The sequence below is a fragment of the Rhinolophus sinicus genome, linkage group LG02 (genome assembly GCF_036562045.2).
Source record: "Rhinolophus sinicus isolate RSC01 linkage group LG02, ASM3656204v1, whole genome shotgun sequence".
NCBI lineage: Eukaryota > Metazoa > Chordata > Mammalia > Chiroptera > Rhinolophidae > Rhinolophus > Rhinolophus sinicus.
In genome coordinates this window covers 155,484,760-155,505,286 of record NC_133752.1, presented here as the reverse complement: position 1 = coordinate 155,505,286, position 20,527 = coordinate 155,484,760, and the positions used below count along the sequence as shown (strand labels likewise).

Here is a 20,527-nt window from a genome sequence, read left to right as displayed (position 1 = left end):
CATGACTCCGTATCATTTAGGAAGTCGGTAAACTTACTGAATGTGTTTGACGTACCCAGTTCGGTAGTAGGCACTTTGAGAGCTACAACAAAGTGTAACACAGGCCTTTTGCTGGTTGTATATCTTAATCTCGTTGGGGAGATAAGATCACCTTATTCAGGATTCAGGAATGACTCATCTAGAGTATTGGTATGGACAACTGTTAAACTTCTTGGCACCTTTTTTCTTCCTGTAAATCTGTAATGGGCACACATTCCTTTTTCTCTAAGAGGCCGTATACGGGCCCATCATTCCTACACAAAAATCAGAAAATAATGCAAGGCAGTTTATACTTAACTTCTACCCACCAGCCCATACAGACCAGGCCTCTCACCACTCCATGGGAGCCTGCGTGCCAGCAGCCTGGAACCCAGAGCCTATCCTGGAGCCTGCACAATCAATCCAGCCTGAAGCCGATGTCTTCTAGAGAGACGGAAGTGCAATCCAACCAGGGCGCCGCTGAATTTTGAGAGGCTTGAATGCCTCGGCGTCCATCGGGACCGCTGGGACTATTCTCTTGGCAAATTTGTGGCCTGCCAAAGCTACCATGCTTCACATCCCCGTTATCCTTGGTTACCGCCCAAGATGTAAGCCCCTTTGATCTTCTATGCTACACCCTTATTTCCGTGCTGCTTTGTGCTTCCCCTCCGGTGATTTAGGCTATTACTGCTTCTCTCCCCTTTTCCTCCACAGTTCACCCCTCCACACAGCTGTGCTCGCCAAAACCTCTATTCACTGCTTAACAAACTCTCTTTCATTTTTAAACCACTTGGTGGAAAGTCTCTTTCATCACCTAGCCTTAACTAACACTTGGCTTTTCCCTCCAGCTCTTTCAATTGAGCCTTTCTCTGATATCTGCGTTTAAGGTTGGGTGATGGCTATAGCCATAGTGAACTGATTTGACTTCCTCAAAGTTGTCTCCCCTCAGTCTGCAAAGGTTCTTTTCTTTTTCTGTGGCATTTATTTCCCTGACCTCTCCCTTGATCATTCCTGTGCCTGCTAAAGATCAGTTTAGCCATCACTTTCTCTGAGGGGTGTTCCCTGAGTTCCCATAGACACAGTTAGGTACCCTAGCCATGTGCTAAGTGCCCTCTACTTTCCTCATCGTAGCACTTATCACATCATCTTAATTGCTTGTCTCTGCCTTTTCTGCTAAGCAAGGCTGTGGGGGAGGCATTGTAATTGTTTTATTTTTGTTGTTTATTTTTGTAACTCTAGTGCCTGAAAGGTGGTCAGGTATTTCCTGAATGATTGCAATGCTGCAGGTGGTGTCAGAAGTCAAGCTGTCATCTCCTGACTTTAAGATGTAAGAACCATTCGAAAAGGGTCAGCTGCTACTCAGCTATAGCTCATTGTGGCTATGTAACTATATGATTCCAGTGTTGCCAGAGCATCCAGTTTTTTCAAGGAAAGCTGGAAATAGTTTTTTAAAAATTAATAGCTCCCGGTTTTTAAGTTTTATCAGTGGAATTAAATTTTATTAAAAAAACAAAACAAAACAAAAAACTTGGGCCAAACACAAGTCACATGTGGCCCCGTCACCAGTTTGGTATGTTTTAAGTGTCATAGCTTTAGAAATGGTCTTCGTGAGAATAACAGATTTTGAACTGGGCCTTGATGTATGATTGGAAGTTGAATAAGAGAATGGAAAGAGGTATTCCAGTTTGGGAATAAGTCAAATAGCTCCAGCATAGCATGTGTTACTTTGTGGCACAGTGAGGAGGCTGGTATGAATAATCCTTTTGGAGAGAACAGGAGGTTAAGTGAGGTGATAGAGGGGGCATATGGAGGGCAGAGAAGTTTGGATTTGTTACAGCTCATAAGAAACTGTGGGCTCTTGATCCAGGGAAACTTCAGATATGAATGATGTATTAGCAAAGTGAATTGTGTTATTTTTTTAAAGGGTGAAATGGACGGTAAAAGACTGGAAGGAGGCTGACCAATTAAGACTGTAACCTCTATCCAGATGTGAAATAAGATTTTGATTTGTAAATATTATATATAAGCAAACATCTGGTATTTTTGTTTACTTGTATAATTTTAGTTACTTGATCACTTACAATGGACAATCAAGAATCTCCTACTATAAATATTTAATACAATGTGGTGGGTCTTATAAAAGTATCCTTAAAACATTGAAAAGTCAAGTAACTTGTGAAACTAGTAGACAATGCAGTATTTTCACAGTGCTAAGATACATGGTTCATTATGAAGCAGTCAGTGGTCTTTTCTCTAACCTCTGCCTTTTTTTAAAAAAAAGTTTTTGCCCTCTTTCCGCCTCCCCCCTCCCCACTCTGGTTCAAGCAGTTGTTTCCCAGTCTAGTTGTGTTGGACACAGCTCCCTCCCTGGCCCATGGTAGCCCACAGCAGCATATACCGACCTCCCACAATCTTAGCTGTAGAGGGCGCAGCTCACTGGCCCATGTGGGACTCGAAATGGCAACCTCGGTGTTAGGAGCACAGCTCCAACCACCTGAACCACCAGGCCTGCCCCACCTCATTCTCTTTTAATCCATCTTGATTACTGCCAGGGTAATCTTCTGGAATCACATTTTACCCCTCACCATATTTCTAGACTTAAAAGCGTATAGTAAACTTCTCTACTGTTGTTTTTTTCTTTTTTTTCCTATGTTGTACCACTTAATGCCCTTGAATTTGTTCTCTCTGTCCTTGCTTGTTTCATTTGTGAAGCAATGTGATACGATGGAAAAGGCCTGGGCTTTAAAGTCATGCAGGCCTCAGTCTGATTTCAGGCTCCATTTGGGTCTGGGATTTGAGCTTTTTCAGAGCTTCCATGTTTTATCTGGAATGGGAGGGATAATACCTACTTCAGGGGAAGAAATGAATACCCATGCAGGCCTATTTCCTACTCCTTTGCAGTGTGAATCTTCTGCTCTTCTCAGTTCCCTCTTTCTTATGTACACTTTGTCTTCTTTAATTATTTTTTTCCTTTTCTTGGATTCTATTCACTGTTGTTCATCCACATTTGAGAAATCTCTCAAGATTCTGTTCAAATTTTCTTGACTGTCTTAACTACCATTGCCTGCATTTCTCTCTCCCTGAACACTGAACTATGATTGATTCTAGTAGGTACTCTGCTCTATAATCACTTTAATTGGCATCAATGTTAGTTTTTTCCCCACAGACTTTACTTATGTTCTAAAATTCATTTTTAAGTTAGTAGTATGGAATTCTAAACATTTTTTTTTCCCAATACAAATAGTATTATGTAGTTTTTAGGTTCAAGACAGCCCTTAAAAGCTTCTTGTTTCAATTTAATATGTTAGGAATATGTTTACCTTGCTTTAAAGGTCAGTGGATCTCATCCTGAGATAAAATTTTGTAAGTGTCAGGGTCTCCCCTGTGCCAGGCCAATTATATAGGGATTTCAGAGGATAGGGCCTAGACATTGCTATTTTTTTAAAGCTCTTTAGATGGTTCTAATGTGCAGCCAGGGTTGAGAATCACTGCTTTAGGTGCTAGAGCTGAAGGACTCTCATTGGTACCTTTGCTCAAAAATGAAATGGTAATAGTGTCATGAGAAGTGTGACAGGAACCATAATCTAATAGTGCTCATTAGAAGTTTTCTGAATAATTAAAAGGTACATAGTAATATTAATGCTTCCCAGAATGGTTCATGTGGTCATATGAATATCATGTTTAGTTATTTGGCCAATATTTACTAAGAACTTTTGCTAAGCAACAGGAGTAAGGGAGGTACCCGTCATTGCCTTTGCCTTGGTATTTAGTTTGGGAGAGAAAAGAGGAAAACAAGTAAATTGAATAAGATGTTTTATAGTGCTATTATAGCAGGGTGCTTTAAGAGTCCCAAAGAAGAGTCCCAAAGAAGGAACAACTTTAGTCTTTCTAAAGAGTATAAGAAAAGCTGACATTTGAACTGGTTAAGGAAGATTAGAGGGTGAAGGCAGATAAGTAGAAGAAAGATACTGTAGATGGGAAAAGCATGCCGAGGTGTGGTGGTGAGAAGTAGTGGCATTCCTGCAGAACAAGATGTAGGTGGTATGTCTGGAGATTCTGGAGACTGTTGGGGAAATAGTAGGAGGTGAAGCTGGAAAGGCAGGAGCAAGGTCCTAAATAAGCCTTTTTCAAGTTTTAGGATTAAGACTTCACTCTTTAGGATATAGGGAACCACTGAGATTTTTAAATCAGGTGTCTTATCAGAATGAACACTATAGCTTACTGGTGGGGAATGTGACCCCAGAAGCAGGGAGACCAGTATCTTACTATTGGGGAGTCCAATGGCTAGGTTAAGAGCATCTGAACATTGGAATAGGGAGAGGAGGGATAGGTAAATGTGGATACATGTGCTTTATATATTGAGGTGATAGCAGTAACTGGATTTAGTAAATAATTAGATATGAAAAGTTTTGGGTCTTGTATGACTCAGGTTTCTGATTTGGGCCTTTGGGTACCTGGTGGTGTCATTGGCCAAAGGGGGAAGATGAGCTATAAAGCAGGTTTCTGAGAAGTGAAGAACTGTTTTGGCATTTTGAGTTGGAGGTGTCTGTGAGACATCCTCTTGAAAGGACTCAGGATGAAATTAAAGTGTAGGAATCGTTTATCTAGATAGAGCATATTACCAGCATTAACAGATTCACTCCATGTACTGAACACATATGTCGTGCAAATTGTTCTAGTGGCTTAATACTAATCAATGAACAAAATGGAGGTCCTTGCTTTCACGTAGCTCATAATCCTGGTAGTGAGGGACTAATAATAGACATCAGTGCATCAAATTTAAATTATATGGTATCTTAGATAATTAGTGCTATGAAAAAAATAGCAAGATTTTTGGGTCTGGTAGATAGGTGATATTAATAAGACATTGAGAAGGTAACATTGGAGGGTGAAGAAGTGGTTTGTACAGACACCTGGAGAAAAGCATTCTTGGTGAGGAATTGCCAGCTCAAAGGCCTATCTATTGCTCATCTAAAGTATATGGTCAAATGTAACCTTTCTATTCACTAACCATGATTGGCTATCAAAATAGTTACTGAATGAATATAAAGAGTGAAAGGAATGAGTTTGGGGAGGAGGGAAAGCTATTTATCCTGAGTGTATTTAGTACTGGAAACTGACTAGAGCCATGTGCGGAGTTACTTTGTAATCTAAGCTGCTACAGTAACTAGTTTGGATAAAATGAACAGCAGATCTTTTTCTCTCACCTTGCCTGTAGATCCAAAGTGTGAATGGTGTAGCAGGAGAATGTTGCCTGTGACTGTTTTCTCAATTTCCAGGCGACTGTCACTGAGAATTCAAGTCATCCCTATCCTGCTAGCCCTCAATTAAAGTTAACATAAGAATGGTTGGATAGTTCAATGGATTGGAGTGCTTGCTCTAAGAAAGGCTTATTTCTTTCTGGAATTATACCACTATGGCATATTAAGCATACTCTATTGAATATGGCATAAAAGAATGAGATTTTTTTTTTAAACCTAGAACTGGTTACTAGCAAACTTCTAAATGAAACTTATGTTCTTGACACTGAATTCAAAATCTGCTGTCTGCCTAATTGTGATGTAGAGGGTCCTTTCATTTTTCAGTTGTATTCTTCAGTTTTCATATCTTGTTGGATCAGACAACTTTACTGGAGTACTTCTGAGACTCCACTAGTAGGAGATTAGTGAAGTGATGACAAGGTAAGTAACGTGATCACTTCACTTGGAAATAGGAGCCCCTTTGTTTAAATTTAGTTGATTGGCTTCTAGTGCAGGATGGGTCAATTTCCTAAATCTGGATAATACCATAAGCAACATGTGCCACTAATCAGAAAATTGCAGTGCTCATCAGTTATTTTAAAATCCTTTGAAAATTAGTGGGTGCTATTTGAATTTAAGGTGACATTAGCATATTCTCTCCCCTACTTACAGTACCATCATCATATCTTCCTCCTCTTATACCATTTCCCTTTTCTGTTATCTTAATTTCAAGATCCAGCTAAATGCCCATCTTCTTTACAGCCCAATATTCTTTCTTTTGTATGTAATCATCAAACTGTGTCTTCTATTTTGTTTTACTAACAGAACAAAGTTGAATATGGAATCTTCTATTTACATTCTTTACCCAATTATATAGATTTCTTAAGGATGCAGGAAGTTTAATAATTTGACAAGGACCTCACCAGTACTGCTTGGGTTTTTTTGGGGGGAGTGGGTGGGAGGTTTATACTCCTGGATGCTAATTATTTTGCTATACCATTCTGTAATTTATTTCACCTTTAGATTGTGTTCTATTTTTATATTCTTTATTCTGAAAATATTTAGATAACAATGAAGCCTTATATTCTGATATTGCTCTTTTGTAAAAGCAGCATAGGTATGGTAAGAGGACATTTAAAAACTACCTGCAGATTCTGTAAAGATATTAATATTTTAGTAGGCTTATCAGTAAGAGATACTTGATTAAAGGAGATTACTTTATAGCCTAACGTCTATATTTAATCACTGTATTATAGACACTTAAGTAATTTAACTATTGTTATTTGTAGAGGAAACTAATTTCCTTTTATAAAATTATCCACCATATATACAGTAATTTTAAATTAAGATCTTTAAAAACTCAATTTTTAAGGTACATAGAATTTACTTTATTTACTAAACATTTCTACTTGAAATTGTGATTTCCCTGTCAGGTCAATACCCTATTGGGACATCATCAGGTATAGAGTCAAATATGCAAAGTTGTTATAGGATTAACTGTAAGGCTTGAAAATGTGATAACAGTACTACAATTTCTAGCTGTTTCCTGGATGCTATTTGTTTCTAGTAGAAAATAAGTTCAATATACAAATTGATGCCCTACAGAAGTGAGTTTTCATGTAGCAAATTTAGTTGGGAGTTTGCCAAATAAATTCTTTTTTTTTTTTTAACAAAAATTTTTCATTGTGGTAAATTGTACATAAAATATACCATTTTAACCATTTTTAAGTGTCAATTCAGTGGTACATATTAAATACATTCACATTGTTTTATAGCAATCACCACCATTCAATACTTTGCATCTTCCCAAACTGAAACAATATGCCCATTAAACGATAACTCCACATCAGATAAATGTACTTTTATTTAGGTTTTTCTTTGCTTCCATTTGTTGAGGCTTCCCAGATTGTAGCTCTTTGATTCATTTGTTCAATTAGATCTTACACAAATGAATTTAATTGGTTCCTTGTCTCTTGATATATATTCTAGACAATCCTACTTTGAATTGCTACATGATTATATTTCTATTTTTTTTGTCTTGTTCTAGCTGCTTTGTTTCTAATTGCTAGGTTTTCATCAGAGTTTTATATACTTTTAATTTCTTTGCTGCTTTTTTTTAACTTCGATGAATTATGGATTAACTAATTAGAGTAGAGATACTTTGAGGTTATTGAAATAAAATTGTGTCTCTCAAACTGCCAGGTAGAAAAAGGCAACTAGATGAGGAATGATCTATAAATTTAAGACTATAAATATAGTCTTATTTCTGCACTCTGCTAGTGAGGCACTTCACAAAATCTCTGTGCCACAATTAGGAGAGCTTTGAATTGAGCTTACTCTTTCCATAATAGAGCCAAATTCCTCTGTCCTTTGAATTTCATGTTAAGTAGTAGGTAGAGCTACAGGCTTGAGTAGATTTAGATTCACTTTTTTTTTTTTTAAGGTAAGAATATTTCATAGATTTGCAGTTTTCATCATGAATCACACATTGCCTATTTTCTTTTTGTTTTTTATTTTACCTAAGCTAACTCAGTGCACTTTATTTATTTTGGGGGGAAGTCATTAAAACAGTCTGTCAAATTTTTACCTAATAAGTTTAGCATCCTTTTTTTTTTTGAAGGTTAATGATTGTTGCCTTAATTTTGGGGATTACTTTTAAATATGGGGACATTTACAGCCAATATAAAATTGTAGGGCTTTCAGAACTAAGGATAACAGATTTTTTTAAAAAGTGGTGTTTTAAATCCAATCTTCTTAATATTCTAGATAAAATGGTCTTAAACATCTAGTATAATCCTTTTAGAGATAAGGGTAAGAGAGATGCCCTGTCCAGCTTTCAACTGGCAAAATTAGGACTACACTTCTCTTAAACATAATTTTATTGTTCTTATGAAAATGAGGTGACCTCTGGTGGTAAAAATAATATCTTCTATTTTCAAAAGTGTGTTTAAAGGGAGTTTACTTGTTAGTGCCCATAATTTTTTATTTTGAGAGTTTTATTTATACAAGTAATGAAGTTTTAATTATTTTTCTCCATTGGTTGCTTTATTACAGACACAAATCCTTATGTCTGTATTTCCTCCCCTCCTACAGGAGATTGTTGAAAACTTTAAATTTGATTCCTGAAAGGACTCAAGTAAGTAGTATAGTATTCTTACATTTTTGTGACGAGCCAATAAATTTCAAATTTAGTGTTATGTCTAGTTAAGAAATGATATAGTCTTTTTTTAGAGCTCTTACAGTTTATTTTTCTTATTAATAACAAAATCTTATTTTTACTTATGTTCTCCTTTAGTTCATTAATTTATATTCATAATTTTTGCTATCGCTTGACACATTATGCTTATTGAATGACTTTCAGGACCTTTAAAAACAGTTACTTATTTTTATAATGAATTATAGGATATAGAAAACATTATGCAGTGGAAGTACTCACCCTGCTGTCCTCCAGCCACCCAGATCTCAGCAGAAGCAGGCACTGGGACATTCTCTTGCTTATATTCCTAGAAGGAGTCTGTGCAGATTCATATCTATTTAGGCCCTGCCTCTTTATTTTCCAAAAGTGACGCCATACTCTGCATATTAATTTGCCCTTTACTCTTTTTTATTTAGCAGTGTATCTTTAGCAATCTTTCCATATTGTTACATATGGGGTTACTTTGCTTTGAAATGGTTTGCGCAATACTCCTTTATATGAATGTACAACACTTTATTTAATCTGGACCCTCCTGACGGACATTTTAGGTTGCTTTCAATCTTTGCTGTGCACATGTGCAACTATACGTAGAAGTAGAATTGCCAGGTCAAAGTGTATGCATTTAACATTTTTAATAGATATTGCGTAATTGTTCCCAGTTGTACTAAATTAGTCCCTCATTAATGTGTTAGAATGTTGTTTTTTATTCTTGTCAAAGCAGGTTTTTGCAGAGCTTTGGGTGAAAATTAGTACTTCTTTATAGTTTTAGTTTTCACCTTTATTTTGAAGAAAGTTGGTCATCTTTTCAAAAGATTGAGCCATTGTATTTACTTTTTTGTGAACTGTCTTCATATCTTATATCCATTTTTCTTTTGGGTTGTTGATTTTTCTCCCTGTAATATAATTTCAGTTTGTTGCTGTTACTGTTTCTCTGTACTGTATCTTAAGTAGGATAAAACCTAACCTACTCGTTAGACTCAAACCTTTGATGGGTTCAGCAAAGGTGGAACCCTCTTAATATTGACAAACTCTTTAACTTATAAACTTCCATCAGTTCTTGTACCTAATAGACCGGTTTCTTTGAAATAACATTGCTAATGATACCTGATTGTAGACTTAGAATTCAGGTTGATTTATGCATACTGTTGAAAGCTAATTTGTAACCTAAAGAAATGAAAATTTATTTAGGTATATTTGGTTAGTTAATTCATTTTTTTGTGTCTGTAATAGAAAATATAGGTTTGTTTTTACAGAGAAAATTAAGATTATTTTTACTATGATAATGTCAAAAAATACTGTTCTTATCTTCCAGCCTTTATTTTTTCATTAGCCCACATTAACGTAAACTATTAGAATTCTGTATTGCCAAATGGGATGGCTATCCCTTACCCCCTTAGTATTGCATCAGAAAGAGCCACCAGAAATCTTTTGACGTGTATTTTCTGAAATATTTTCCGTCTTCACAGATCTGTGGCCCATACATCCGGACTTGTTGCTCTATTTTCTGTGTACGAAAAGGTCCTAACTTAGCTGTCCCATTTTCACCTCTTGTTCATGATCATCCTTCTGCATATCAGGATAGTTCACCGTGCTTGGCTCAGAACCTGCTCCATGATTACTTCACTGTCTCCTGGTTCTGCCCTGTCAACCATTTGTCATCTACCCTAGGAGTTGTCAAGCTGTGGGCCATCTGCCTGTTTTTGTAAACAAAATTTTATTAGAACATGACACACCATACATTTGTATACGTTGCCTATTGCTGCTTTCATATTATAACAGCAGGGTTGAGTAGTTGTGACAGAGACCTGTGACCTGCAAGCCTGAAAACATTTCTCTGGTCCTTTACAAAACAGTTTGCCACCCCTGATCTACTCTCTCACCATTTTTTTTATTTATTGAGGTGACAATTGTTAGTAAAGTTACATAGATTTCAGGTGTACAATTCTGTATTACATCATCTATAAATCCCATTGTGTGTTCACCACCCAGAGTCAGTTCTCCTTCCATCACCATATATTCGATCCCCCTTACCATTTCATATAAATGCCTTCTGGGCTGTTCCCTGCAAACTGTTCTCGTCTTCTCTCTTGTTTGCCTTGCTTACCTTGTCTTCTGCCTGTTCACAGATTCCATTTCAGCTGGACTCTAATGCATTACATTAGTCTCTACCCAGAATGTGTCAACTCTCGAAGTAGGAAGCCTCTCTGCATCCCAGATTTGAAAAATGCTGACAGAACTATTATTTTAATTTCAAATTTTATGAGGGTGCCTTTATCTTAAAAGTATATTTATAGCAATAAAAACAAAATCAAGAGTGGTTTGTTTCAGGGTTTGTTGAGTGTGTTTTTACAGGATTGTTTATTTAACACTTTTTCAGTTAAAATCCCTGTTGAACATATGGACAAAAGATGTAAGCTCTAAGAAAAGGAAAAAAATGAATGTTATCCAAACCATCCCCCAGAAAGTAGGAGTAGCTTTGCTGATCAGCCTTTTAAGCTATTCATTAAAATGAATCTTTTGTAGAATAGAATAAATGAACAAACTAATCAGAAACAGTCTCAGAGATAAGGAGAATAAAACTGAGGGTTGCTAGATGGGAGGGGGTAGGGATGAATGAGAAGGTGAGGGGATTAGAAAGCACAGATTGGTATCCACCAGACTGCCTTGGGGATATGAAATATAGTTTGGGGAATATAATCAATAACATTGTAAAGATTTTGTAGGGTATCCGATGGACACTTGTCTTATTAGGGAGACCACTTCATGGACGGTGTAGGTACCTGACCACTGCAGTGTACACCTGAGCCTGAAGCTGAATAATAACGAATGTCAACTATAAGTTTATATATAAAGTATATATAAAATACATAAAAAGAATTATGTATATATATATGTATAGCTATATATAGTCACAGGATGTGGAGTACAGCATAAGGAATAGAGTCAGTGGAACTGTAACAGCTATACATGATGTCAGAGGGGTAGTAGATTGGGGGGAGGGGATTATCACTTTGTGAGGGGTATAAATGTCTGTTACATCGTTTTGTACACCTGAAACTAATAAAAAAAATGAATGTTTTCTAGATTTTACTACGTGAGAATGAAGAAATATTTATGGTCTTATGGGTCTTTCTCCACAATTGATAGGAATAAGCTCTTTGAAGCTTTAGATAGCCTTGGAAAAGAAGGTGGGGCTTTCTAGTATATTTTTTTAAAGAAAATATCAGCATTATTTGGAAGAAGAATTGCCTTAATCATTCTTTATTACCCTTAGTCACTTACATTATTTTTTCCTTAAGTATCTGGAAAATATTTTTGTTGGAAAGTAATCATTTACTCCTTCCTTATCTTCTCTGTTACTTCCTAATAACTAAAAAAATTGTAATTCTCTGGTTTCTTTTTTATTCTGTAGTGGCTTACAGAAGAGATGAGATGTGGTCTGAGGGACGATATGACTATGAAAGGCTTCCGAGAGAACGGGGACCTCCGCGAAGTCACCCCAGTGTGAGTCGCTTCTCCATGTGCAGAATGTCCCAAAACCTGGAGTCTAGGGGAGTGGGGTCCACCAAGGCCACACCTCATCACAAAATCCACAAGTGCCCGAAGTTTACCACTCTAGGTTGAAATATAGCTAGATTGAGATTATCTTTTAAAACTTAAACGTTTGAAAGTAAAAGCCAACCTTTTATTTATGTAGAAAATCCATATTTTATATTTCTTGTTTATATTTTTAAAATGGAGGGTTCATACTGAATTTGTGAAGAAAATTTTAGATTTGATAGATGTCAGACCATCAGTTAACAAAGAAGTGTTTGAGCACCTGTTTCTACTATTGGCTGTCACCTGTTTTTCTGTATTCCTACAAACGTTTGCAAGCTGGCTAGATGAAACTGTAAAGTAGGGGCAGCTCAGGGGCAGGTAGGCAGCTTCTGGTATGCTGTCCTGCTGCTTGTTTCCTTATGCCTCTGGGAATTGGGGACTTGGAACCAGCTCTTTTCTCAAGGAGGCTGCTGTTTTGCTTATCACTATTCCCAGCGCTATGTGTAGTACCTGGCACATAGTAGGAGCTCAGTGTTTATTGAATAAATATATGCACTCTCTCCCCAGAATCCTTTATAGAGACCCAAGAGAGGGTTTGGAGAAGGTCAGGAAGCTGTCAATCTTAAACTTTAGCACAGGCCCATTCTAAGTACCAGGGGATTGGGCTTGTGGTCATGGTATATGGGTATATTATGGATTCATTATACACCATCAAAGGGGAACAAATATTGGTTTATATGTTAGTTGGTTTTTACTTACATACTGTCAGTAAATCCTACAGCCCATTTAGATGGATGATGTTATCTTCAAGGTTGTCATTTGGCCTCGGTTACAGCTTAGTTTGTGGTTGATCCAAAATGACTTAAGATGGAAAAAATGGAAATGCCTACCACACTCTAGAATGAGCAGCCTTAATTATTACTGTATGTCACTTATTTTCAGGTTAATTTATAGACTTTGTGTTTCTAATCAAAATCTCAATTTAAAAATTGTTTTCAATTTGATAGAATTGTTTTATAGTTTACCTAGAACAACGAACAAGTGATATAGATAAACACTACATAGGACTAATGCAGAGATGGGAAAAAGGATGACTTTAAGAAAACAAAATGTTTTTTTTAGGACCTCACCTGTCCAAGGATATATCCCATTAGGAATTTGTTTTTCAAAGATATTTAAAAGAATTTTCTGCGTGGTTATGCCACCAGTTGGATATATAGTTGGGTTTGTTTTAGTTCATGTTTAGTTTTGAGGGATTGCATTTTTTTTTTCTTTTCTAATTAGGTTTCTTTAATTGAACACATTTACATGGCTCCAAATTATAAAATAAGGTACATTCAGAGAGGGGATAACTTACTTTAAATGGTAATTTATTATAATTATACATTTAACCAGTGACTGTTCACTATAAGTGAGGGGTTATATATATGTTTCCTAATCTTCAAAATAATACTTCTTGTTGAACGGTACAACATTTATAGAACCCAGTAGAATGTTTAGAAACCATAAAATGTAGGAAGGGATTTATATGCAGAAATATAGTATTAGACAACAATAGGAAATACTCATGATGAAATGGACAAAGTTGTGATATAAACCCTTTATTACACCATTCTGCAGTATGTATGCATGCTATGTTATATCATAGAACATTTTGCAGTGAAACTTAGAGAGTTATTAAGACTGGACACACAGAGCCCTGTCAGGAGGCTATTGCTAGGCAAGGGAGCTGGTTTAAACAAGCTGGGGAATAGTTTGTTTTAAGGTGGGAATAATCAGTAATATCAATGTCAATAAGAGGGGCCCTCCAGATCTCTAGTTGGGTCATGGTTTGTGTGAGAATGAATTTGAGAAGTTCGTGTCTAATACCCTTTGTTTTTCTCTGTTAAGAGATGGCAAGATCATCTATTCAAAGCTGAGGAGCTAGAGGGGCACTTAAGGCCAGCATTGAAGTTTTGGAGTAGACATTGTGCCTACTGGAGTAGACATATCCTGACCAGGGATGTTTGAAAAGACTTGCTGAGGGCCAGTATGTCTATGCACCATAAACTATAGGGGCCCTTGTGTGCTGTATTACCTAAGTAGCCCAGTTTAGGAGTGGGGAAAGCCAGTAGTATTGATTTAAGATTGCAAGATGAGTGGTGGACCCAGGGAGATAAGGATATTGAAGGTTCTGACCCAGATAATTATTGAGGTAATACATTATGTGATATGGACTGTTTAAGAAGGGGAGTAAGGCTGTGAGAAGGGAAGTGGATTGAAAGAAGTGAAGGTTGAGGGACAGGAAAGACTTAGTGAGCTTGAAGACCTGGATGTGACAGAAAGATAGACAATTGGTATTTTAGAGTATAGAATTTCCAAGTTCAGGGAGATTGAAGTTGAGTGTATGGTGGTGAGACTATAGGGTGGATGAAGGTAATGTGAGATCAAGAAAATTTTAATCCTAGATTTTTGGGTCAGTGATTTAGATTTGAGGCTCTCGATCCTCGCTGTACGTTAAAATCACCCAGGGAGCTCTTAAATACTGACGTAAGGGCCCCATCCCAGGTAATTAAGTCATAACCATCTGCAGGCAGGATCTGGACATCAGTGTTGTTTAAAAGTACATCAGGTGATTCTTACATGTTGAGTTAAGAAATGCAGCTCATGGCTGAACACTGAAGTCACTGATGATGACAAGGTAAAGGTAACAGGTGATGGAAGTCCTTCATGAATGAGGATATTGTAGTAAAATCTAAAGAAACCCATTTTCATTCTGTACCATATTTGTGTGTGTACACGTGAAACAGAGGCTCTTTTCCTTTGTAAAATAATTTCAACAGCAGTAAGCAGATATGTTTTATACTCAGTGGCCCTTGAAATCAGACTAGCTGTGCTCAACTGTCTCTAACTGCCTAAAGGGAATTCTCACTTAAGTTCTCTGGCTACTTAGTTTCTCCTAGAGGTGCAGGAACCTAGATAGCTTTTCTCCTTTTGAGAGCACAGAACATGCCCAGACCTTGTACAGGTTCATTCGTCTCCATTTTCTTCTAATTCCGTTAGATTGGTCTCTCCGTCCCCCGGAGTCAGCCTTTCCTAGTTTATAAATCCTTGTGCATTCCCACATTCCCACCTCCTCAAGACTCAGATCCCTTTTTTTTTTTTCCTGGTGAACTATGCCTTGTTTTGGTTAGTAATTTAAATCCTTCCCCTTCCCCTCAATATATCCTTTTGATGGTTCTTGGAAATTATACCATTGCCTTCTGTGTTACACCTTCCATTTTTGTTAAATAAAGGATAGGCATAGGTTCTTAAGATTTTTGTGTCATGGATCTCTTTAGCAGTCTGGGGCAGCCTATGGATCTCTTCTCAGAATAGCGTTTTTTTAAAACTATAAAACAAAATACACAGAATTAAAGGAGACCACTTCTAATTTGAATATAATTATTAAACTATTTAAAGCCAAATTTGTGATGTAGTAATACATACTTCTTTAGCAGGTCATTGAAAAGCAAGAGTTCATGGTGGGGTTTTCATTGCTATGTTTTCAAAGAAGTGATAAGTGTAAATGATATTTCAAGATACATATCTGCAACAGCAGTAACATGATATAAAAACATCTCTGGTTTCTGTTAGTGATGAAGCTACTGCTATTGCTGTTGTGTTTGTTGCCTACATTTCGGTGAAAAAGTCATTTTATATTCACATCTGATTTTATAGACTCACTGAATCCTTGGGTTAAAGAGTTTGATAAGTGACACTAAAACTAGAAATGTAAATCAATAAAGTTATAATTGACTTTGGCTCTAATAAAGACATAACTATTGAAAGTTTTCAAATATTTGCTTCAAAGCAGAGATCATCTAATGTTGTTTTAAAAACTACCATATGTTGGCTTATCCTGTTGACGTGCACAGAATGTTGACAAACAGCATTGTTTATAAGAATTCCAGAATGGTAACAATCTGAATGTCCAGCAGCAGAGTGGATAAATTAATTGTGCAGTCATACAGCAATGGAAATGAAAGAACCGCTACCAAATGCAACAATACGTGTGAACCTCACAGACGTAACACGGAAAGAAAGAAGAGTATACCCTGTGTGTCTTCTTTTATATAAAGTTTCAGAACAGGTAAAACTAGCCAGGAAAGCTCCGTCTTTGGGGAGACAGAGGTAGTGGTGGGAGAGAGCACAGGAAGCCTTTTGCCTTGCTAGGAATGGTCAGTTTCTTGACTGGGGCGGTAATTACAGAGTGATTAACTTGTGAAAATGTATCCAAAAGTACATTTATGATTTGTATACTTATTTTGTGTGTATGTCATAACTCAACGTTTTGAAAAGGCGTGTCATATTTTTCTAAATACATAACTTACTTAATTCTTTAAAAAGTGAGAACCCACTATCATTAGTGCCTGGGATAGAAAAAGGTAGTGTTCTATTTTACTTTTTATGTTTGGGTTTTGTTCTCTAATAGAAAAGTGATTTTGCTGCATTTCTCTTTTTTTCTTCTCCCCTTGGCCCATTCATTCCCAATTTTGATATATCAGAAATGTATTTGAGGAACTATTGGATATGACATAAAGTATGACATGAAGGGGATACTTGAGGAGATACCTACTATATTAGTATGACTTCATTAATAAAAGAGGCTATTTTGTGAACTTCTAGTCTTGATGAACTTGGAAAGGCAGTTGAACATTCATATATTTTGGTGCCCATATGAAATCACCCTAAATTTGAGTATTGGAAAGCTTATCCTCCATGTACAACTTGACAAATGTACCAATCATTACTTTAGGACTTTACAGCACTTTAAAAATTACTTCTGAATCAATAATAAGTTACTTTTGTAAGGTGCTTTCACAGAAATTTTTATTTGGTTTTAAACTTGGGTAGATAGAAGATAAAGCCCAAAGAGGTACACTGCAGGGAATCTAAATGTAAGCATGTACATTCCTCTATTGGGAGGAAATTGTCATCAGAAATTCTGTTTAAGTTCCAGATGTCTGTAAGGCCCTTATTTTTGAAGGCATACTTTCTACTATTTTGGTAATTTCTACGAGCTTGATTATCTGATTTCTTAGGCTTTATCAAATTTTGTGACAATGGGTTTTAGATAACCAGTCAACTTCCAGTTTGGGAGTCTATCTTATTAGCTTGATAGAGAACAGATAGGTATTATGGAACATTTCAATGAAGTTGCAACATAAAATGTTCATTTTTCATTTGCTTATTTTAAAATGGAGGACAAGTTTCAGTTTCAGAATTTTAGGGGTTATAAAGTTTGGAAATTAGCATTAAAACGCTTAGCAGCATATACCCTAGGCATAGTAGTAAAATTGGGGCTGAAGGAGTCCTATCTGCTTCTACCTGCCTTTTTTTGTTCCTTTAACAAACACATGTTAAGTCAAAAATTTTCTAATAGCCATGGGAATTGTACAGATTGAGGGTAGTGATGTCAACAACAGTTTATTTTTTTTCTATCACATTCAGTTAATTTAGAGTTACATAATTAGGCTTTATAACAAAGTAGTTATATTAACAGTATTTTCTTGAGTTATTTGAATGTTTCTACAATTCTTGTCATTGGTTTTTTTCTCTCTCCTAGAGAGTTTAGCCAATCAAAACTAAATTCTTCAGTGAATTCAGAACATGATTTTGTTAATTTCTGAGGCTGTGTAGAGAATATATGAAACATACCTGTTCCATATATTTTCAAATATAAATGTACCCAAAATGTAATCCAGAAATCTTTCTTTCATTCAAATTGAAATAGTCAAATCTACTTCATTTAGCAATTCAATTATATACATATCTTGTATACTACTGTTTAAAATACAGTATGTGGAAACATTCCTTTTCTTCCCACTCTTATTTCATGAAACACGTATTTTAAATGTTCCCATGCATATCTTAATTCCTATTCTCTTTTTTTTTTTTTTAAAGATTTTATTGGGGAAGGGGAACAGGATTTTATTGGGGAACAATGGTCAAATTGTTGTCCTTTCAATCTTAGTTGTGGAGGGTTCTGTTCAGCTTCAAGTTGTTGTTCTTGCAGTCTTAGTTGTGGAGGGCACAGCTCAGCTCCAGGTCCAGTTGCCGTTGCTAGTTGCAGGGGGCACAGCCCACCATCCCTTGCGGGAGTCGAACCAGCAACATTTTGGTTGAGAGGATGTGCTCCAACCAACTGAGCCATCCGGGAGCTCAGCGGCAGCTCAGCTCAAGGTGCCATGTTCAATCTTTAGTTGCAGAGGGCGCTGCCCACCATCCCTTGCGGGAGTCGAGGAATTGAACTGGCAACCTTGTGGTTGAGAGCCCGCGCTCCAACCAACAACTGAGCCATCCGGGAGGCAGCTCAGCTCAAGGTGCTGTGTTCAATCTTACTTGCAGGGGGCAGAGCCCACCATCCCTTGCGGGACTCGAGTAATTGAACTGGCAACCTTGTGGTTGAGAGCCCACTGGCCCATGTGGGAATCGAACCGGCAGCCTTCGGAGTTAGGAGCACGGAGCTCTAACCGCCTGAGCCACCGGGCCGGCCCCCTATTCTCTTTATGCCTCACATTTTTATTATTGTTTTATATAATCACTTTTAAGTTATGTAAGTACAACTTTAACCAATATTTTATTATGGAAGTTTTCAAACATGCAGCAAAATTGAAAGAATTTTATAGTGATATATTTTATATCCAAATATTCACCACTTAGATTTAACTATTAACATTTTACTGAACTAGCTTTATCATTTATTTATCCTCCCATCTGTCCTTTATGTGAGAGATCAGAGCGAAGAAACTCAAGTTTATGAAAGCCAAAGTTACCAGCTTATGTAATAGGAATTTTTAGTCAGGTATGGTTTGTTTGGTACTTTTCTAGTAAGAAGCATGTGATGCCAAAAGTGATATAAAATTGCAATATCCACGTAGAATATGTATGTATTATGTATGCTGTGCTTACTGTGTGCCAAGTGCTGTTCAGGTGATGGGGATAGAGCAGTGAATAAGACCAACAAGGTTCTGCCCATGAGGCTTGCATGTGTACTCTAAGTTGTTGTGTTAGGAAAGAATGACATTGACTACATGTGCCATCATACTTAGTTACTTTGTTGGTAGTTTAGTGTGTTTTAGTTGTTTTTGACTTCATAAGGGCAAAAATTAAGCATATGAAAGTAGACAAAATGATATAATGAACTCCCCATGGGCAAATCATTCAAGTGGCAATTGTGAACTCATAGTCAATCTTGTTTTGTCTATGCCTTCACAATTTCCCTCCCCCTCAGATTATTTTGAAGTAAATCCAAGATACCATATTTCTGATGCAAGTAAATATGTCAGTATGTGTCTCTAAAAGCTAAGAATACTTAAGGCGGGGTGCTTATGTATTAAACTTTTATTTATTTATTTATTTATTTATTTATTTATTTATTTATTTATTTATGTATTTAAGATTTTATTGGAAGGGCAATAGGAATTTATTGGGGAAAAAGTGTGTATTTCCAGGACTTTTTTTTTTTTCCCCAAGTCAAGTTGTTGTCCCTTCAATCTTAGTTGTGGAGGGTGCCGTTCAGCTTCAAGTTGTTGTCCTTTCAATCTTAGTTGTGGAGGGCGCAGCTCAGTTCCAGGTCCAGTTGCCGTTTTCGTTGCTAGTTGCAAGGGGGCACACGGGAATGGAGGAATCGAACTGGCAACCTTGTGGTTGAGAGCCTGAGCTCCAATCAACTGAGCCATCCAGGAGCTCAGCGGCAGCTCAGCTCAAGGTGCTGTGTTCAATTTTAGTTGCAGGGGGCGGAGCCCACCATCCCTTGCGGGACTCAAGGAGTTGAACTGACAACCTTGTTGAGAGCCCACTGGCCCATGTGGGAATCGAACTGGCAGCCTTCGGAGTTAGGAGCATGGAGCTCCAACTGCCTGAGCCACCGGGCTGGCCCTAAAGTTTTATTTTAAAGAAAATGTTTTTGTGTTGAGTGCAAAGTATATTTTAATGACATTGAAAAATAAATGATTTGAAAGAAACAGTAATCCTCATAATTTTTACCCATCCTAATAATGAGAATAAACATTAGTATGGAAATTTTGACATAGATTTAGGTATATAATCAAACAAAACCATCAAACTTGGTGCTTTAAGTTACTAAAATGAAAGCATTTCTCATAACAGGTAGTTATGTTAATTTGGAATTTATAGTAAATTAAAAAATAATTGCTTATTTTGTAACAACAATCACCATTTCAGATTTCAAAATTGCCAAGCTAATTTGATATTTATCTTAATCTGATCAGATTTTCATTAGCATAAGCAGACTGAACAATCCTTATTTCAGAAATTCAGAAGACCTTGTGGTAGTAATTGCCTCGCCCCTAAGATGATGACAAATACGAAAGTGTAAATTTCAGACAAGTATAACTTCAAAAATATTTAAGTTTATATGCAAATTTTTGCCTTCTACATCCTGTCTGAGTAGATAAATCATTAAGTAAAATAGGCTTTTTAATTGTGTTTTTAATGAGCTACGTATAAGTTTTACTTTTGAGCCGACTGATCATACCATTAATACTAA

At 36.6% G+C, this 20,527-nt stretch overlaps 1 protein-coding gene across 14 annotated transcripts in view; it reads left to right on the top strand.

Moving 5' to 3' along the window:
* PPHLN1 (periphilin 1) overlaps nt 1–20,527 on the top strand; it is a 132,241-nt gene that overhangs the window by 378 nt on the left and 111,336 nt on the right. For 4 of the 14 annotated variants that reach the window (XM_074325824.1, XM_019748391.2, XM_074325821.1 and 1 more), the window contains exon 2: nt 11,867–11,958. In XM_074325824.1, the coding sequence (XP_074181925.1) occupies nt 11,887–11,958 (72 nt within the window). In that variant the 5' untranslated portion in view covers nt 11,867–11,886. Of the gene's footprint in view, nt 1–350; nt 627–8,351; nt 8,395–11,866; nt 11,959–15,895; nt 16,106–20,527 lie in introns of those variants that run through there. The other 10 variants (XM_019748389.2, XM_019748386.2, XM_019748383.2 and 7 more) reach the window with 6 other exon arrangements.